The sequence below is a fragment of the Epinephelus moara genome, chromosome 2 (assembly GCF_006386435.1).
Source record: "Epinephelus moara isolate mb chromosome 2, YSFRI_EMoa_1.0, whole genome shotgun sequence".
NCBI lineage: Eukaryota > Metazoa > Chordata > Actinopteri > Perciformes > Serranidae > Epinephelus > Epinephelus moara.
This window is the reverse complement of record NC_065507.1, coordinates 1,890,976-1,910,758: the sequence shown is the minus strand read 5'-3', so window position 1 is coordinate 1,910,758 and position 19,783 is coordinate 1,890,976. Positions and strand designations below refer to the sequence as shown.

The 19,783-nt window shown below is 40.6% G+C and overlaps 1 protein-coding gene across 1 annotated transcript in view; it reads left to right on the top strand.

The window, feature by feature from the left end:
- Positions 1 to 16,369, top strand: part of LOC126402854 (latent-transforming growth factor beta-binding protein 2) — a 74,532-nt gene extending 58,163 nt beyond the window's left edge. The window contains exons 26-39 of the mRNA XM_050065176.1: positions 380 to 502; positions 761 to 892; positions 1,020 to 1,145; positions 1,535 to 1,678; positions 2,456 to 2,740; positions 3,698 to 3,769; positions 3,885 to 4,013; positions 4,353 to 4,493; positions 4,873 to 5,025; positions 6,384 to 6,509; positions 6,888 to 7,050; positions 7,296 to 7,618; positions 8,044 to 8,196; positions 9,935 to 16,369. Coding sequence (XP_049921133.1) covers positions 380 to 502; positions 761 to 892; positions 1,020 to 1,145; positions 1,535 to 1,678; positions 2,456 to 2,740; positions 3,698 to 3,769; positions 3,885 to 4,013; positions 4,353 to 4,493; positions 4,873 to 5,025; positions 6,384 to 6,509; positions 6,888 to 7,050; positions 7,296 to 7,618; positions 8,044 to 8,196; positions 9,935 to 10,077 — 2,213 coding nt within the window. The 3' untranslated portion in view covers positions 10,078 to 16,369. The remainder of the gene's footprint in view (positions 1 to 379; positions 503 to 760; positions 893 to 1,019; positions 1,146 to 1,534; positions 1,679 to 2,455; positions 2,741 to 3,697; positions 3,770 to 3,884; positions 4,014 to 4,352; positions 4,494 to 4,872; positions 5,026 to 6,383; positions 6,510 to 6,887; positions 7,051 to 7,295; positions 7,619 to 8,043; positions 8,197 to 9,934) is intronic.
- Positions 16,370 to 19,783: the final 3,414 nt, after the last annotated feature.

Genomic DNA, 19,783 nt, shown 5'->3' with positions numbered 1-19,783 from the left:
CTTTTGGCGGATGTTTGTGGTTCTGCTGTTGGATCCCGGGGGTTCTGTTACAGATGTTTGCGGTTCTTTTGTTGGATGTTTAATTCTATTGCAGTCATTTATAGCCCTCTTGTTGGATGTTTGAAAACCTGTGGTTCTGTTGTTCTGTTGCTGGATGTCTTGGGTTCTTTGTGGTAACACAGAGCTCAGTGTTCATCTTGTTCTGCCAGCGGTTTTCAGGTCAGTCTTTTCCTCCTCTGCTTCTGCTTTTAGAGCTGATGTAATGGTGATGTCATGTTTGGCCAGTCCTCGTGACGATGACGTGTGTATATATGGACTGTGTGTGCGTGCGTGTGTGTGTGTGTGTGTACATGTTCTGACGGCCTCTCTCTGTCTGCAGACGTGGACGAGTGTACGAAGTCTGGTGTGTGTTTGGACGGTCGCTGTGTGAACACTGAAGGCTCCTTCCACTGCCAGTGTCAAACCGGCTTCACCACCAATCCAGAGAGAACTGCCTGCCTCGGTACACACACACACACACACACACACACACACACACACACACAAGCATGTTTGCATTACTGAGCAGACGCCAAATTTGATCCTGAACACTTTCAAGGTACTTGTACTTTCCTTGAGCATTCCCATTGTGTTACTCTATACTTCTCCTCCACATCTCAGAGGGAAACACTTCAGTTTTTACTACAGAATAACATACATATAACCACAAGACAACAAACACACTGTAAACGGTACACTCTGCCATTTCTGTATCTCTCAGACGTTGATGAGTGTGTCTTGTCCAGCGGCTCAGTGTGTGCATCACAGCGCTGTGAGAACACGATTGGCTCGTACCACTGCCTCACTTCCTGTGAGCCGGGCTACCAGGTCACACAGACGGGCAACTGCGTAGGTGAGTATGACTGCATGTCACATCCCTGAAACATGTATTTGTGATAATATGTTTGTTTGTGTTTTTAACTGTGTGGTTATAGTTCTTTTACTGCAGTAAAAGATCTGAATATGTCTCTCTCTTTCAGACATTAATGAATGTGCCAATAAGACAGTGTGCGGACATCACGCCTACTGTCAGAACCTAATGGGAACCTACCTGTGTGTGTGTGACCAGGGCTTCACCTCCACCAGCGACGGGAAGGCTTGTGTGGGTAAGTGTCTGTCTTCAGTTTTTATAAGTAGTGTAAAGCCTTTAGTGTCTCCAGAGGCAGCTGTCTGATAAGGCCCACACAGAAAGGTTGCAAAACGTGGGAACAACGCTAAGTCAGACTTTATGTTTGAAAACAAAAAATCTGGAGGTGTGGAGTTATAAAGAAGTGAGCGTACCAGACCTCTGCAGCCTGCCGCTCATCTCTGCTGTCAGGATACCACACTGCTGTCAGATGGAGAGGTGAATTGTGGGTAATGTAGGTTTTAACAAAGAAGAAACGTGTGGAGTGATAAAAGACAATATCTCTGGTCCTGCTGCATTGATTTTAATCTTTTTTTTTTTTTTTTTGGGTGTGATGATAAATGATTGTTCTGTCTCTTTCTCTCTCAGATGAGGACGAGTGTGTGTCTATGCCCGGTGTGTGTGGTTCTGCTCGCTGTGAGAATGTGGAGGGATCCTTCATGTGTGAATGTGACAGACGGGGAGAAGAGTTTGACCACACCACAAGGCAGTGCGTCAACACGGCACAAAGCGGTACAACAACGTTATTTTACATCTGTCACTGTTTTATTAGTGTGTTTATGTACCATGTTGCATGCATCCACCTATCCATGTGTATATAGCTGGATAGATAGTTTGTTATTTATCCCAGCAGGAAACTTGACAGCAGCTTAGAGTGAAACACAATGCAATATTCATTCATGTTCTGTAACCGCTTGTCCTGTTGGAGGTCGCGGGGCTGGAGGCAGGGTTCACTCTGGACAGGTCACCAGACTATCACAGGGCTGACACATAGAGACAGACAACCATTCACACTCACATTCACACCTACGGACAATTTAGAGTCACCAATTAACCTGCATGTCTTTGGACTGTGGGAGGAAGCTGGAGCACCTGGAGGAAACCCACACTGACACAGGGAGAACATGCACACTCTGCACAGAGGGGCTGCCCCACCCTGGAGTTTGAACCCACTACCCTGCGTCCAAACCAGGAACCTGCTTGCTGTGAGGCAACAATGCTAACCACTGAACCATGACACATCAGCTATTAACAATAACTTAAAATAAGAACAGAACAGAACAGGCTGCAGTGAGAGTCTCTTTCCATGGGATATTTAAAAATAGCTGCTTTGTGCATTTAGTCCTTCTCAGGCAAGCTCAGGGTTTTAGTGTTGCTGTAGCCCACAGGAACAACGCTCCACCAAGTGAGGATTAGAATATATGCAGTTCACATAATCCTAACTTCCTAACTTACCACATTATTATCTTATTTTTAAACTCATTATATTCTCATTTTTTCCTCCTGCAGCACGGATGCTCCCAAGCTCCACCTCCATCTCCTCTTCCTCGTCCTCCTCCTCGTCCTCCTCCTCGTCCTCCTCCTCCCATGTCAGTGTGGTGGAGTTGGCTCCAGTGCTGCCCCCACTCCCTGCAGCTCGTCCTGGTGAGCTGAGGGAGTGTTACTACAACCTGGCTGAGCGGGGAACCTGCAGCCTGCTGGCCACCAACACCAGCCAGCAGGAGTGCTGCTGCACAGTGGGGGAGGGCTGGGGGCTGGGCTGCCAGTACCACACCTGCCCCACCGCTGACACAGGTGAGACACCGGGCACACTGGAAGGTATTCCAACAACAATCCAAAACCCAAAGACACCCATTTTACTCTGATATAGAGCAGGAGAAAGGATTTATCTGGGCATCGAGATGAAACCATGTTTGAAGATTCCCATAAAGTATAACGAAAATACAAAATATAAATGATCTCAAACTTCTCAAGATGATCTCACAGCTTGTACAAAAACAAGCATGAAAATAAGCATACACACTCTGCATTAGACAACCTGGAGTTGCAGTGTACATATTCCAGGTATTAAACTGAAAAGGGATAGTCAATAACAATAGTAGGGGGGCGGGGACAGATAAAAGACGGAAGCTGCCAAAACCAAAAGTAAATAAATGAGTTGATAAATAAATGTTTATGCCATTAAATGTACCAAAAATTATATTAAAAATAAACATAGGCGTTGATTAATTAATGAAAAGTGACAAATTGATTTCTGTTTTCATGTTTGCATTTATTTTTAATTTATTTAAAATGTATTTTAACATTTATTTATTCATTTTCAAATGTATTTATTTATATATTTATTTATTTATTTTGGCATTATTTTCCCTTTGTGTTTACCCCCTATTTATTTCCCCAAACACATTTTTTACTGTGTTATTTGTTTATGAATAAATTTGAAAATAAACAAAAATAATTTCAAAATAAAAATAAATGAGAAAATAAATTAAAAGATGAGAAAAATAAATATATAAAGATACATAAAAAACTTGAATAGCAAAGTAAATAATTTCATTTTTGTCACATTTTATCAATTAATTAATGCTAATATTTATTTTTAATATTATATTTGGTACATTTAATGACAAATTAATTTATTTATCAAATAATTTATTTACTTTTTCATTTTGGTGGCTTCTGCCCTCCATAAGAAACACTTAAATATGTACTCATCAGTTGTTTTATTCCTTTTTTTGTGTCTCTGTGCAGCCGAGTTTCTGTCTCTGTGTCCCAGTGGGAGAGGATACGTTACTACTGGACCAGGAGCCTTCAGCTACAGAGGTAAATATTTATACATAGAGGTCAAATTGAAATAATCAGGAACACTGTTTGTCTCACCTCCAGGTTTGTTTGTACCAAACATTGGAATGATCCTTTTTTTTTCTCTCTCTGCCAGATGTGGACGAGTGTAAGCGTTTCCAGCCGGAGGTGTGTAAGAACGGAGTGTGTGTCAACAACATCCCTGGATACAACTGCTACTGCGCCAGTGGATACGTGTACAACAGCACCCTGCTGGAGTGTGTTGGTATGCACAACACACACACACACTGTTTGTTCTTCTATACATGGAGTTGCAGGAAGAGTGAATGGAGTCTTTTCTCAAGCGCGTTCCAAAACCAAAACACAACAGCAAAAGTTTAATGAATGGATTAAACTGTGCACTTTTCTGCTCAAAGTTGTTTCTGTACATGCTAATGTTAGCGTACTCGGCATCTCCAAGGCCAATCTTTGTGGCTCAAACAGTACAGAGACGAGAAAATGAACAACAGGACACTGTCGTAAAACTTTGTGAGCGTACAGTAACTGTCTGTCTGTCTGTCTGCCTGCCTGCCTGCCTGTCTGCCTGTCTGTCTTTCTGTGTCAGATCACGATGAGTGTGAGGAGGAGAGTTGTATCGGAGGACTCTGTGTCAACACGGTGGGTTCTTATTACTGCAGCTGTCCACATCCTCTGGTCCTCGACGACACTCAGCGCAACTGTGTCAACTCCTCCCACCTCACTGTGGGTAAGACACCTGCCTTCATCCTCCTCTTGCTCCTCATTTGCATACCTCACCAGAGTGTACGGTGTATGATGGTATGCACTACAAAATAACGTACAAATGTAGCGTTTCTATGGTTTGCAGAAACATTCAATGCCAACATTTTTTCTGGTGACTGGGTTGCTCCTTTTACAGAAATCTAAAAACAACAATATGCTAATTTACAGGGGCTTATGTGTCAGATAATTTCTTGTCTCTGAGCAGTTGGAGATTTCAGGAAGTTAACTGTGTCCTTAGAGTTTCAATGCGGGACTTTTACTTGTAACAGAGTATTTCTACACTGTAGTATTGCTACATTTACTCACTTAAAGCGTCGTCCTCTCTCTGGTTGTCTGTGCTCCAGATGAGAACCTGTCTGTGTGCTGGCAGCACGTCACGGCAGACCTGGTGTGTCAGAGTCCTCTGCTTGGAGCTCAGGTCACCTTCATGGACTGCTGCTGTCTGTACGGGGAGGGCTGGGGGATGGAGTGCGCCCTCTGCCCCTCCACTGACTCTGGTAAGTACCTCACTTTACCACAGAACACCACCATGTGGACAGACCAACCTGCATCAGGTGATCAAAGCTGGATCACAGGAACAAGAAAGAGTAACAGGAGGGCCTTTAAAAGGCCAGTCTGTGTGTACACAGATACTGATACAGGTGTCGCAGAGAGAGTTTTCCAGTTTAAAACTCAAATTCTGTGTGTTTGTGTAACTGTGTCCACAATAAGGACATGAACCAGGCTTCCATCACAATGTAATGCAAATTAAACCACAATAAAAAGGAAATCAATTCAGATGTTAGGGGAAAAAACAGTATTATCTCTTTGGGGGGGGATTTGAATTAAAAATGACTCAAAATAATTGAACCAAAATGTTAAAACATGTTCACAACTGATTCAATTAGGACAGACTTTTAGCATGACATCAACTTTCTGTACTCACGAAATCACTCCGGTCTTGGCCAATAATCAGGAGTCCTGAACTATTAGCAGCAGAGATGTGGTGACAGTCAGACAGAGAGGAGACAGGACTGCCCTCGACTTAGAATTAGTCTTAGAAATAGTTGCCTGCATGTTCATGATATGAATGTAATGATTAAATGATATATGTTGGTGGTGTGAGTTGAAGGTGTGAGAAAGAATAGTATCAGTAACATTGTTAACACTGTGCTACATTACAGAGAAATACAAACCGTACTAATGAACCTTCATTAATATAGGCCTATATTTTATCTACAAGTGCACGTCACACACTGAGCGAGCCGCCTGTTAATGACGCTGTGGGCTAATGGGCATGTAGCTACTTCCATGTTTCAGATGATACGTCATGTTTGTAGTCGACCAATGAAGATGAGTTTACATATCACCTTGGGTTCGTCCTTCACCTTCTCAAAATGATCCCACACTTTGGATTTCCTGCCCGACATGTTATTAACTAGCCTGTGGAATAACCGCAGGTACCAGCCCTGGAAATTAACCTGACTCCCGTCTGACTGCTGAGCGTGGACACTTCCTGTGTCTGTCCTTTCACATTAAATTCACACATGGTCCCGTCATATAGGTTTGGATTTATTTTGACAAGGTACATCTCCTAATAGAGTTTCATGTTTGTTTGTTTGTTTGTTCTTTCCGACTAATTACCTTTCTCGTCGACTAACATTTGGTCGATTATTAGGGGACGGCCCAAAGAGGAGATGTTTGATAATCACTATGACCCCATTAACAGATACTGTTTCTGAATAAAGTAAAAAAACAACAACAACGTTTTGAAGGACGTTGTGCATGAAGTCCAGACCTGGTTCAGAGTATTAAAAAGTAAATGTGAAGGTTATGTTTTATAGATCAACATGAATAACTCTCTCCGTGTGTGCAGAGGACTACGGCACTCTGTGCAGTTCGTTTCTTCCTCCCTTTTTGCCGGAGGGTTTTCCGGACTTTGGAGCTGAAACGGGAGTGAGACCAGGAGCTGGACGAGGACGAGGAGGAGCCAGTGAGCAATGTAACTAAAATATTACACCTCAAATAATATAAATGTTTTTTTGAATTTTATTTATGACTGTTTTTCTTCCTAATTTCTCCAAGTTATTTATAAATATCTGAGTGAGTTTAAATGAGTTTATTTATTTAGCTTTTATTTTTTTGATTTTTGCTGTAATGTTTTTTCCCTTATCTCCTTCCCTTGTTTCTTCTCCTTGTCTCTTCTCTGTTCCCTTTCTTCTTCTTTTTCCTCTCCTCTCATCTTCTCTTTTCTCATCTTGTTTCCTCTTCTTGTCTCATCTCCTTTTCTTTCTTTATTTCCTTTCCTCTCTCACTTTCTCTTCTTGTCTGCTTTCTCCTGTTTTCCCTTTCCTCTCCTCCCCTCTCCTCGTCCCCTCAGCTCCTCCATACTTCCCTGCCTACAGTACGGACTCCTTCCCTCCGCCTGTGCTTCCTGACTATGACGACTACTCTCCAGCAGGAGACAGCAGGTCAGGTTTCAGAGGGAGGACACCTGCCACCTTCAGCCTGCCGGACAGTGGATATCCCAGGTCAGAGTACAGGTGAGGACGTCCGTCGATGTTTTTAAAGATGTTTTATATCCCTGACATGTTCTTAAAGTTGAAATGTTTAAACTTCTTATTTTTTCTGAAATTTCACTCTAATTTTTTTGGAGAGACAAATAAAACCACAGAATATGTATTCATTTGAGAAACAGAAAGAACCAAAGAATTTGTGAACTTTTATCTTGAGAAAATCACTTAAGATGATTAATCTATGACCCTCTGTCTGTCTGCCCGTCCCTCAGCACTGGTTACTACTCTGAAGGAGACTTCAGCCCCCCTGATGGCTCCCCGCCCAGGCCTCCATCCTTCCACCTCCCTGCGGACCCCAGGGCCGAGAGGGCATTTGGGGCCCGGCCTCCTCCTCCATCACGACCCGACGGGCCTCCTCTCAGCCTGGCCCCACTGCCTGGCGCTCCCTATGAGGTGGAGCAGGAGGAGGAGGAGGAGGTGGCGTGGAGGCCGGGCCCGCCCTTCCCTCCGTTCACTGAGAGGGGCAGAGGAGGTGGAGGTGGAGGTGGAGGTGGAGGAGGAGGAGGAGGGGGAGCACCGAGGAGGGTGTATGAGAGTGAGTGGTAACTCTTTATTTTACAGGTCTGTATTTTCCAATACGTTTTGCAAAAAGAACAATAATGATTTAGCACCAGTTAAAATAAACAGAGACAAAATTTAATAATTTTGATTAAGTTGACTTCCACAAATATTAATTTATTATTGGAAACGTTACTCTCCATATGAATTGTATTTGTAAAAGGAAACGGGTGTTGTATATTTGCACATTTCTTCACTTCATTTTTAATAAATTTGATTTCACTGATTAGGAGTCACACAGATAAACACTAATTTCACAATTAGTGCAAAAAAATGGCATGGGATCATGCAAACAATGATCTCCTGCGGCCGACCACCAGAGGTCAGTTTTTAAAGGGTTAATACTTTTTGTTAAAGATTAAAAGAAATCTCATGTCTTCTTCCTCCTCTCTCATCTTTCAGGGCGTTATGAATCCTACGCCGGCCTAAGCACAGCAGAGGATTGTGGGATACTACATGGCTGCGAGAATGGCAGGTGTATCCGCGTCGCCGAGGGTTACACCTGTGACTGTTACCAAGGATACGAACTGGACATGACCTCCATGACATGTATAGGTATGCAGAGAGGGAGGGAGAGGGAAAGGGAGACATGTAGTTATTGGTAATATGATCATTAGTATATTATCTTGACTTGAGCTTATGCACTATGCAAAGAAGCAGAGCTGAACCTGTGATGATTTCTGAGCACCGTAACTTAAAAAACAGGCATTTATGAAAATCACAAGTTTATTTATTTGTTTTTTATTATTGTTTTTAATGTTATGTTAATTATTTATAAAGTTTTTTATATTTGACGTCACATCTGAAACATGTTCCTGAGCCTTACTTTCCATGTTCTCAAGGAAAAAAAAAGATATTTATATATGGTATAAATTATGATATTATTGCAGTTTATATAAATCCTACATGCAGTATATACTGTATAAACATACACATACCTGAGGTGGAACCAAGTCATTGTTTTGCAAGTCACAAGTGGGTCTTAAGGCCCGAACATACTCGGGCGGAACGTACGCGGAACGGACTCCGCTCCGTGCACCAGTGACTGCTCGGCATGTATTTTTTACATTGCGGGTATTTTTCACTGACATTTTAACAGGAAACTACAAGGCGGAAGTGCGCTCGACTATGAAAGCCCGAATGACTGCGGACATTCCTCACGGAGTCCGTTCCGCATATGTTCCGCCCGAGTATGTTCGGGCCTTTAATTATTTACACACAAGTCCCAAGTCCTAACCTTAGTGCTCTTCATCATATGAAATACCCTTTTACCAACAAGTAAAACATATATGATTTACAAAACACATGAATGTTTGTTAAATTTGGATTTATTTGTTAAAACAAGTTTGTTAAAAAGGTTCCTAGCTGTGGGATGTCGGTGGCTTAGTGGATAGAGCAGGCGCCCCATGTACAAGGCTTTTGCCTCAGCGGCCGGGTTCGAGTCCAGCCTGTGGCCCTTTGCTGCATGTCACTCCCTCTCTCTCTCTCTCTCTCTCTCTCTCTCTCTCTCTCTTTCACACTTGACTTTCCTATAAATGAAAGGCAAAACTGCCCCCCCCAAAAAATTACCTAGGGGCGTCGGTAGTGTAGTGGATAGTGCCAGCGCTCCATGTACAGAGGCGATGCCTCGCTGCAGCGGTCGCAGGTTCGACTCCGGCTGGCAACCATTTGCTTCATGCAATGTCCACCTTCATGCACCTTTCAACTTTGTGCAACTTCCCACTTCATGCAACTTTCAACTTTGTGCAGCTTCCCACTTCATGCAACTTTCAGCTTCGTGCAACTTCCCACTTTTCCCACTTCATGCAACTTTCAGCTTCGTGCAACTTCCCACTTCATGCAACTTTCAACTTCGTGCAACTTCCCACTTCATGCAACGTCCACCTTCATGCAATTTCCACCTTCATGCAACTTTCAACTTCTTGCAACTTCCCTCTTCATGCAACTTTCAACTTCGTGCAACTTCCCACTTCATGCAACGTCTACCTTCATGCAACTTCCACCTTCATGCAACTTTCAACTTCGTGCAACTTCCCACTTCATGCAACGTCCACCTTCATGCAACTTCCACCTTCATGCAACTTTCAGCTTCGTGCAACTTCCCACTTCCCACTTTATGCAACTTCCAACTTTGTGCAACTTGCACAAAGAACCGTCCATCATATGTAAATTTCGACCTTCACATGTTGCATATTGTAACTAACCAGCGACAGCATGTCAAGTTACATAATCATAACCGTGTTTTGTACATCTCCATAAAATGTGACGTCATTTTGTGTGTGTGTGTTTACAGATATAAACGAGTGTGAGGCTGGCATCACATTGGACTTCCCGTGTGTGAACGCTCGCTGTGTGAACACAGATGGCTCGTTCCGCTGCGTCTGCAGGAGAGGATACGTCATGTCCCGCAGGCCAAACCACTGTGTGGCTGCATAGACCAGACTGGACTGGACTGGGCTCGATTAAACCAGTATAAACTGGTCTAGCGAATCGAGACTGGACTGCACAACAACAGACTGGGCTAGACTAGATTAGACTAAAGCGGCTATGGGACCTGATTTGACAAACTAGATTATACCAGGTTAGGATGAACTGGGTTTAAAATAGTCTAGATTGCACTTAACTGGGAAAGGGTGGACTGGGCACCAGTTACACAAGGTCACTCTGGATAAAATACCAATTTAACACCGCTTTTTAGCTACAGTTTCTCCACGTCTTTGCAAATTTCAACTTGTTTTTTGTGTTGATATGTGAACACGATATTTCCTCGTAGATTTTTCTCAGATTTTTTATGTCTAGAGAAAAAAATATCTCTGGAAACAAACAAAACTAACTTTTGTTGCAACAATCCAGGATAAATTAATTGTTTAGTAAAGTGACTGTAAACATGATTAACTAGCTCAAACTGAAATCTGAATTCTCCTAAATGTTTTAATGTGAGGAAATATAATGACGTTGCAAAAGTTTTGCATATTTTTCTGTTATGCAAAAGAGGATAAAACTATTTTTGAACATATTTGTGGAGACAGTGTGTAAGCTTTAAAAATAGGCTGTATGGACTGTCTCTTTCCAACATTCATCATTGTAAGGACCCAATATATTAGATTTTAATCTGATTTTTCAATATATAAAATATACACTTAAACATCCTCAATCTTATTGACAGAGCAACAACACATATAAAACAAACATGCTCGACCTCAGTTTCTCTTTGTCATCGCCCACCTGTCCAAAAAATACAAGAAAAAGATAGAAAATGAACAATGATTTGAGTCAGGAAATTATTCATACGGTCACTTTATTACACAATTAGTTGGTCCCAGTGTATAGTCTGCTCTATCACCCCATACATTATCTCCTCACATAAAGGTCTACAAAAATGTGTCGAACAAGTTAAAAAACAATGTTTAAAGCTTGATGAAACCCCACAGTGTCTGGTCAGTTTAAACCAGTCTAGCCCTGTTTAGCACCAGTGGTTGAAACCAGGCTAACTCCTCAAGTAGACTCCAGGCCCACTCTGATTAGCCTCCGCTGTGAACCACGCTGTGCCAAAGTTCATCTTTATGTTTCTGATGACCATGACTCTTTCTGAATGTTTACCGCGTTGAAGTTAAGTCTGGTAGGTTGTTCCCAGCGGGAGAAAAAAACGTGTTTTGAGACGTGTGAAGTAGAAGAAGAAAACAGTTGTGTGTGTATTTTTTTTGTTTGTTTTAGGAATCCAACCAGACTGCAGAGAAACACTGAGCTCACATCAGTTTGAAAAACAGCAACTTTACATTTTAACCATAGATGGTAAAAAAGAAGTGGACGTAGCCTCCGGGTCAAGTGAAGTCAATGCTGAAGTGCCTTAAAGCTACATTCTTTCTAATGACCAGCAGGGGGCAACTCAACTGGTGGCAAAAACAAATTCAGTTGTATAGAAGTCAGTGAGAAAATGAACCTACTTCCCACTTGATTTATTACCTCGACAAACCTTTTCCCAATTAATTTATGGCCTCAGTCTCTAGTTTCAAGTCCTCTTCAATACAGCATGATGTTCATTATGTGATGGCTCCAAAATAAAAAAACAAGATGGCAACAACAACAACTCAAAACACCAAACTTGAGGCTTTAAAACCATGGATGTATAAATAGAACCACAGTGTTGGAAGCAGGGCCCAGTTCATTCTTATGAAAGCTGCTTAGTCACGCATGAAGCCAAAAACGTTCGATTTCCTGGGTATAAAATTACCTGGATTTTCCTCATCACGGGGCCAATAGAGCTATAGAGACTACTACTAAACTTAAATGGGGATAAAATTATTTAAACATGCGGGACTTTAAATATGTTATCAGACTGTATGGATCAAATTCTGATGGTGAAGCGAGTCATTTTGTTGGGGCTATGATGCTAAAAAAATGTATCCACTAATTTACAGAGGCCTGTTTGGGGTTCAATAGTGTCACGTGATAGACCTGAATGTTGTAATGCCACCGTTTGCATCATAACTTGGCTACTACGAAAATTGGCCTCAAAGCCAACGCTGTTGGTGGCTTGGGCGTAGCAATGTGTATTCTCGACAGCTCCACCCTTTCTTCCAAATATGGTCATTTCTGGCTCCAGAAAACCAAGATTGCAACGGACAAACTGCCGAACTCTAGGCTATAGAATGATAGCCCACAAACCAGTGGGTGACATCACGGTGGCTACGTTCATTATTTTATACAGTCTATGGGTTTAACTGGATAGAAAACAGATGGAACGACATTAATAAACACCAGTTGTACTGTTTACACAACCCCAAGATTTGAAGGGCATCATCTGCAGACATAAGACAAAATATCATCTAGCTTTAGAAATATTAATGAATTAATTATTTGAAGTAAAAAATAAATACAGCAATGATACCAAAACAATGCAAATCAGTCATGTATTAGCATTAGCATGATAGCTGTCCCATCGTAAACAACAGATCTTTAACCATCAAGAAGTAACTAGTGTTTTGTTGTTCCTCATCTAGAAAACTACGGTTACCCAAGTCTCCTGAGGAAATGTTGGCATTGTAGGTTTTTGCAAACCACTGATACATTTGTACATTATTACATAGTGGATACACTAAAACTTAACCCTATGGTTAATGTATGGATTAGTTCAGGCACAAAAACCACTTGGTTGCAGTTAGAAAAAGATCATGCTTTGGCTTAAACTACCTGATTTTGGGGGCATAATCATGACAGGAAAAACTGCAAAATGTTGCTACGAAACACCCACGTTTGGTGCCTAAAAAGCCGCTGGAAACTGAGTCACAACTCATTTTGTCATTTGTCTCAAACAGTGGTCTGCAGCTTGGCAGCCATCTTGCCTAGCTGACTGTCCACCATCCCCTCCACCTCCACATGACAAAGTCAGCTCATATACCATGTCACTTTTAAAACATTGATATGAAACGTAGAAATGTTACTTATTTGTGGTTTGCATAAATGTGCAATGCCAGCGTTTTCTTCTGGCCACTGGGCTGGGTATGTTGTGATGAAATTAAGTTTAAACGTACATCAGTAACGAGCCATCCACTAGCTAGAAGCTAATTGCAAAGGTACCAATTGCTGTGAGCTCATGAGCTAACCCAGCATATTCGTTAGCATATACGTCGTTCTACTTACAAAACTCATTTTCTCACTGGGCTGTAGCCACTGAAATACTGACGGGATGAGTCCAAAAACCTCCAGCTGAGTAATTTTAATTGCTGAATTATATATTTCAGAACAGGGCACCATAATAACTCAACATTGACCACAACTTCAGAACTAAGTCTGTGCTTGGATGTGTCCTTGCTTAAGCGCACCTTGTAGCCGACTTCTCTTCTTCAGTTTTTATGTCCACAAACATCTTATAGCCTCGTTTTTGTTTTGTTTTGTTTTTTTTATCGAAGAAGCAGATACATCCTTTGTTTGGACGAATCAAGCAGGAGAATTTCACATTGATTCAAAGATGTGAAAGTTGTGTATTCGTGGGAAAAATGTATGAGACTTTTACTCCTGGAACCAGTGGTGCCTGAATTAAATACTCCTACTTTTCATCTACATTTTCTGGGTGTAAATACAAAATTTAAAATCCTACTTATGCCGTTAAAATCCTTCAAATTAGGATTATTAATTAGGATTTTCTGTGACTGAGATATTTTGACCCATTACAGATGTGATTTACAAACTACTTCGACCACTTATTCAAAACGTCTTTTTCTCAGTATGCAGTATGTACATTTATATACCCTGACAGAGTTTTATAATCAACACTGTCTCTGTGATAAACTAATTAATCAGCAACGCCATGATTTATCTTCACTAAACCAAATTCAGCAAACTATGAATGTTTATATTCTATAATTTTCTTATTGTCAACAAATTTCATGCAGATTCAAACCAAAACATTGTTTCCTACCAACAAGTGTTTTATATGCCCTCTTTATCACCATTACCACATACACTGTAGTTTATTTCGATTCAGTCCCACACACACCGTCCTGCTGCCACAAATATTCACCAGAGCACCAAATGCGGATTAATCTGCCGCTGAAAACAGTCCTCAACAAATGCACTATTTCCACCTGTTTGTTTAATAAAAACTACAGTGAGCGTCTGTTTTGGGAAATTACTAACAAAACTTTTTTTTTAAAAATAGATTTACATCTTCTGCATCTTTGATCTGCGCATTAAATTTGTTGACGATAGAAAACATATACACCAAATTTGATTTAAACATCACCTTAAGTTGACTTTTTAAACATCTAGTCACCAGAAAAAAGGTTGATGTCGTACGTTTCTACAAACCACGAATATGTTACGTTTGTACATGATGTGACATTTCAACAACTGGTTAATGTCTGATTAGATTTAAGACTCATTTATCCTTTACGTATGAAAGTACAATAAAACGTTGACTAAAAGCCTAGTCCCTTTTACTAGCCCAGTGTGGCTATACATTTACATTTTGACAAATAAATGCCTGTCTCAGTTAGACGCCTGGTCTGGTTGCCAAGCAGTTACATTTTTTTTTTTTTTTTATAGAAGTTCTCTGGATGTTTGAGACCAGGTTGTTGGCTATCTCAAATTATGTGTCCGTTCCTCGATTACCCTGTAAGTTATTCATATTGCATTAATCCGTAAGGGTCCTCAGATCAAACGAATCAAAAGGGTTTTTCATAGAAATTAAGTTTCAAGTTGTGAGTATTGTTTTAACAGGATAAAGTGCTGTTGTGTCTGGTGCCGGGTGCCGTAATCCTCGAGTCTCCACTCTTTCTCTGATGTCTGTCAGGGGTAGATCAAATGAATGACTCATAATTGGTATATTATCTGAAGCGTAATTTTTAAACAAGTAATATTCATACTGGTTTAAATAAACAATTTGATTGTATTACCCAATCTATGCAGACCAACAGTTTTGTGTTAAAGGAATTAAAGGCCTGTCACAAATATAGGCCTGTTGATTTCAGGGATTTACGCAAATAATAGCCCGGACTATTAATTCAAGTTTTACAGTAGAAATGTCCATTTCACATGTAAACATCACTGCCCTCATACTTCATGTTTACTTTATGTTGGGATAGATACAGCCAATAGATGGCACTAGAGGGCAGAGTTAAAAGTTCCACAGAGCAACAAAGGAGCTGACAGTGGAGGAGGTCTTCTTCTGTATGATATCACATCCTGACGTGTGTACGGAGAATTATTTTCACTACCTTACCAATTCGTTCCTTTCCATCATAATTTAAATTTATTTGACGTCTCCTATGGTCACATCTTGCTTGAACCATGCTATACTGCCTCTATGATCTCCGGTGGCACTGGAGGCAGGTGTAGACAGAAGTCTCCGTTCGTCTCTGTCTTAGTATTAAACGTTGAGCATGAATGAACCCTTAGGCACAAAAACAAATTGTTGTTTTGGTTTTAAAAACATGATCTTTGTGGCACTATTTTCTCTGGACAAATAATTAGAGGCCCTAAAAATTACCCACGTTTGGTGGCTACAAACCTGCTCAAAACACTGAGATGTCTTGGTAAAAAACAACTGCTTTTCCTGGCACTTTCCCAGATGGAAAAACAGCGAAGCGTTTGCTGTTTTTTGGTCTTGAACAGTGGTCCGCTGCTTGGCAGGCGTCTCTCCTTGGTGACACGCCATCCATCATCTCCTCCACCTCCCAGTGACAAAGTCAGCTCATATACTACGTCACTTTAGAAACATTGGTATGATCCATGTGAAACATATAAATGTAACTTAGTGGTGGTTTGCAGAAGCGTACAATGCCAAATTTTTCTTCTGGCGGCTGGGCTGAGTTGATTAATTACTGACATGTCTGTACTTACACTTGGTGGCTTCCTCTCCTGAATGTCGTGGAGGCTGCATTCAGTCATACTGTGTATATAACAACATTCCTCCACAATAATCCTGTTATATTGTTACCAAATGAATGAAGCTGTTACAGCCTGTAAGAGAGCGTGTTGATTGTTTTTTATCATTAACTTTCTGATGTAGTTAACATGCAGAATGTGATCACCTAAAGTTTGATGTATAACATGCACTGTATCTGCCAGAGACCAGCCTTTTGTGTTCACACAGGATGTTTTGTACATTGTTTAAAATTTCAGTCTCTGGTGTTCTTTTTTTTTAATTGTTCATTTTTATGGTTTATGATTCACTTTTTTATCTTTGTTGTTTGTATGACAAGAAATGAAAATATATTTGCACACACTTTTATTGAAACCTGTCTGTTGTTGGTGTTTTGTTCGTGTTTGTTAGGGCAGGGAGCTGAGAGGATGTGAGAGACTGCTGGTTTGAATCCTCCGACTCCAGCTGGTGAAAGTCAGGTCAGGGAAGAAGTGAGGCAAGGTACTGTCAGTCTGACTGTGTGAACAAGTTAACTTCTATTTCAGTATAACATAGGGATAATTTTTTTGTCCCTTGTTCCTGAGCAGAGTCCTTCTTCTTCTTAGATCTTTATGACAGAAACAAAAATCCATAATTTACTTCATTCATACGGTCCTGTTAATGGATCTGTTTTCAGCTCTGTTCCAAATAAGTCTTGTACACTACCATTCAGGAGTTTTGAATCAGCCATCATCAATCAATGCCTCCGCGTCAGTGCATCTGTTCGTCTTTTTGTCCATCTGTCCTTTTTTCATGAACAGGATATCAAGGACTCCTTGATGACTGTTTTGTAAATTTGGCACAAACAGGGCGCCCCCTAGCTCACCTGGTAGAGCAGGCGCCCCAAAAGGCTGTGTTCTTGCCATAGCAGCCACAGGTTCGATTCCAACCCACGGTCCTTTGCTGCATGACATCTCCCCTCTTTCTCCCCCTTTCACACTGTAGCTGTCCTATTAAATAAAGGCACAAAGCTTCCAAAAAATATCCTTAAAAGAAATAAAAATTTGGCACAACTGTCCACATGGACTCAACAATGAACTGACTACACTTTGGTGATCAAAGGTCAAGGTCACTATGATCTTGCGTCCGTCTCATTCTCGTGATCATGATATCTCTTAAATGCCTTTAGGGAATTTATTCAAATTTGGCAAAAATATTCACTCGAAGCATAAATTGATAAGAATTTGGTGGTTAAAGGTCAAAGGTGAAAGTCAGTGTGAGCTCACAGAACACATTTGGCCGTAACTGAAGAATTCATATACTAATTATGGAAAAACTTCACACAAATGTCTGATAAGCTACACTGATGAAGTGATGACATGTTATATCCAAAAATATTGAGTTTGTTTTGCTCTGGGCCCTCTGCAGTCCCCACAGTGATGACATTGACATTTATTTATTACTATTATTATTTTTTCTATCTTTTTTTTCAGTCCAGAAAAGGGTAAGTAATGATAAGATTTTTTTTTTTTCTTTTTTGCAGATAATGTTGGCCAAAAAAAGTTTATCTCATGTATGAGATATTGAGATAATATCTCCTGCGTGGGATATAGTATACTGTACATAGGAAATTAAAAAAAAAAAAAAAAGAATCACCTTGCTTCTCAGGGCTTAGGTGTGAGTGACCAAAATGGTGCAGTTGGTCTCTAAATATTTATTTTTTGGGGCCCTCTGCAGTTTATTATTGTTATTTAAATCCTTTACTTAAGTAAAAGTACTTATACTACACTGTGAAAGTACTCCATCACAAGTAAAAGTACTGCATTCAAAACCTTACTGAAGTGAAATCAGCTGAATGTAGCGTATGAACTTTAAGTAAAAGTAGTGAGTGTGCAGTAATATGTTCCCTGTCAAGTAACTAAAGCTATCAGATAAATATAGTGCAGTCAAAAGTACATTATTTACCTCTGAAATGCAGTGGAGTAGAAGAATAAAGGTGTATAAAATAGAAATACTTAAGTAAAGTACAAGCATCTTAAATTTGTACTTCCACTGCTGTGTTTGTCCATCATTTACTGGTTTAATTTATTGTTCTTCTAACAACATTCAGTTTGTTGACACTTTATCTGCACCAGCATGCTGCTAACCAGCTTGTGTTGTATGTTGAGTCACCTCAGGTGATACTCGCGTGCTAATCGCCTCTAATCCTCCACCTGGCTCCATAACCTTAATGCCTGCAATGTAGATCCAGGCCTCTAAACCACTTTACATTATAGGCCAATCTGTCCACACACACACCCACGCATAGGAACACACACACACTTTCACCCTTAGGCAGCATTAATGGGATTATAGAGGTTCACCCAGTACTGAGTCTGAAACTGTGAGCCAGCGGAATATCAGCTTTCACTTTCACAGAACGGCCGGTACACACACACACACACACACACAAACACACACACACATTGCATTACCAACTGCCACTGCCATTCTGTCAATTTATGACTTAATACGACAAAAAAAAAACCCTCACATTAGTTTAGGTATAAAATGAATAAATAAATTAAAATAATTAAATAATTCTGTTTCACTTCCACAGACTAATAATACTCTTTTACAAGTAACGGTCCTTCATGCAAAATCTTACATAAGTACAAAAGTATCAGCATCAAAATACACAAAAGTTCCAAAAGGAAAAGGAATCATGATGCATAATTATATTTATATCACTGGATTTTATTGATGCATTAAAGTGTTGATCACTTAAATGTTCTGCATTAGCATGTTGCTAACAAGCTGGTGCTAAGCAGCATGGGAGGAATCTGCAAAGTAACTAAAGCTGTCACATAAAAGTGTAATATCTCCCTCTGAGATGTAATGGAGTAGATGTATTAAGTAGAAAAAAGGGAAATGCTAAAATAAATTCCAAGTGCTTCAATAGTGCCAAATTATGTGAATTTAGCGTAAATTCAGAAGATACATTTTTAAATCCATCTTGTCCCTGCAGAGTATTTCAACGATGTGGTTGTAGTACTCTAACTTGCGGGGGCGGAGGTGCTGTGAGGTGAAGGCAGCGTTGACTCAGAGCGGCAGTGACCCAGATCTGTTTGAGGTGAGTGGGTCAGCTTGTGTGTGATCGCTGTGTGAATCCAGATTTACTCCGTTTATCTCAGGATATTTTTACTCAGATTATCTGGCTGCACTCAAGGATCATTTCACGGCTGTATTTATTAAATGTAACAAGGTAGCAAGGTTTTGGTACCAGCCACAGTGACATCACAACGACTGATATTGTTTTCACCTTCAGGTGAGTCTGTGTTTGTGTGTCATCATCATGGAAAAATGTGGCGCTGGAGTCACCTGCTGTAGCAGGAACAGTCCCTCCAAGATGTTGCAATCACAACAGTTAAGGCTTATTCAGCTAATCCTTGTAAATTCTGTGCAACTTAATTAAGTCCAGTCAACTTTAACTATTTGAAACAGGTAAAATCACATGACATTGTAGAGCTTTGTGCAGCGTATTGATTCGTCGGGTCCGTCTCCCTCTCTCTGTTTATCATGACACCACTGCTGCGGGACCGGAGCTCTGTGCCTGGAGTCAAACACACAGCGACAGAGCTAAGTGTTAGCATCACACTGCTAATGTTACTCAACAGTTATTAACGGTTTTAACAACAGAGTCGAGCCGTTTCAGTCTGAGATTATAGCCCAGCTCAGACCAATGATTGGCGACGAAACAAAAACGTTTTAGAATGTTTCAGAGACAAGTTGAAGCGGTTTGAACTGGCCGGTCTGAGCTCG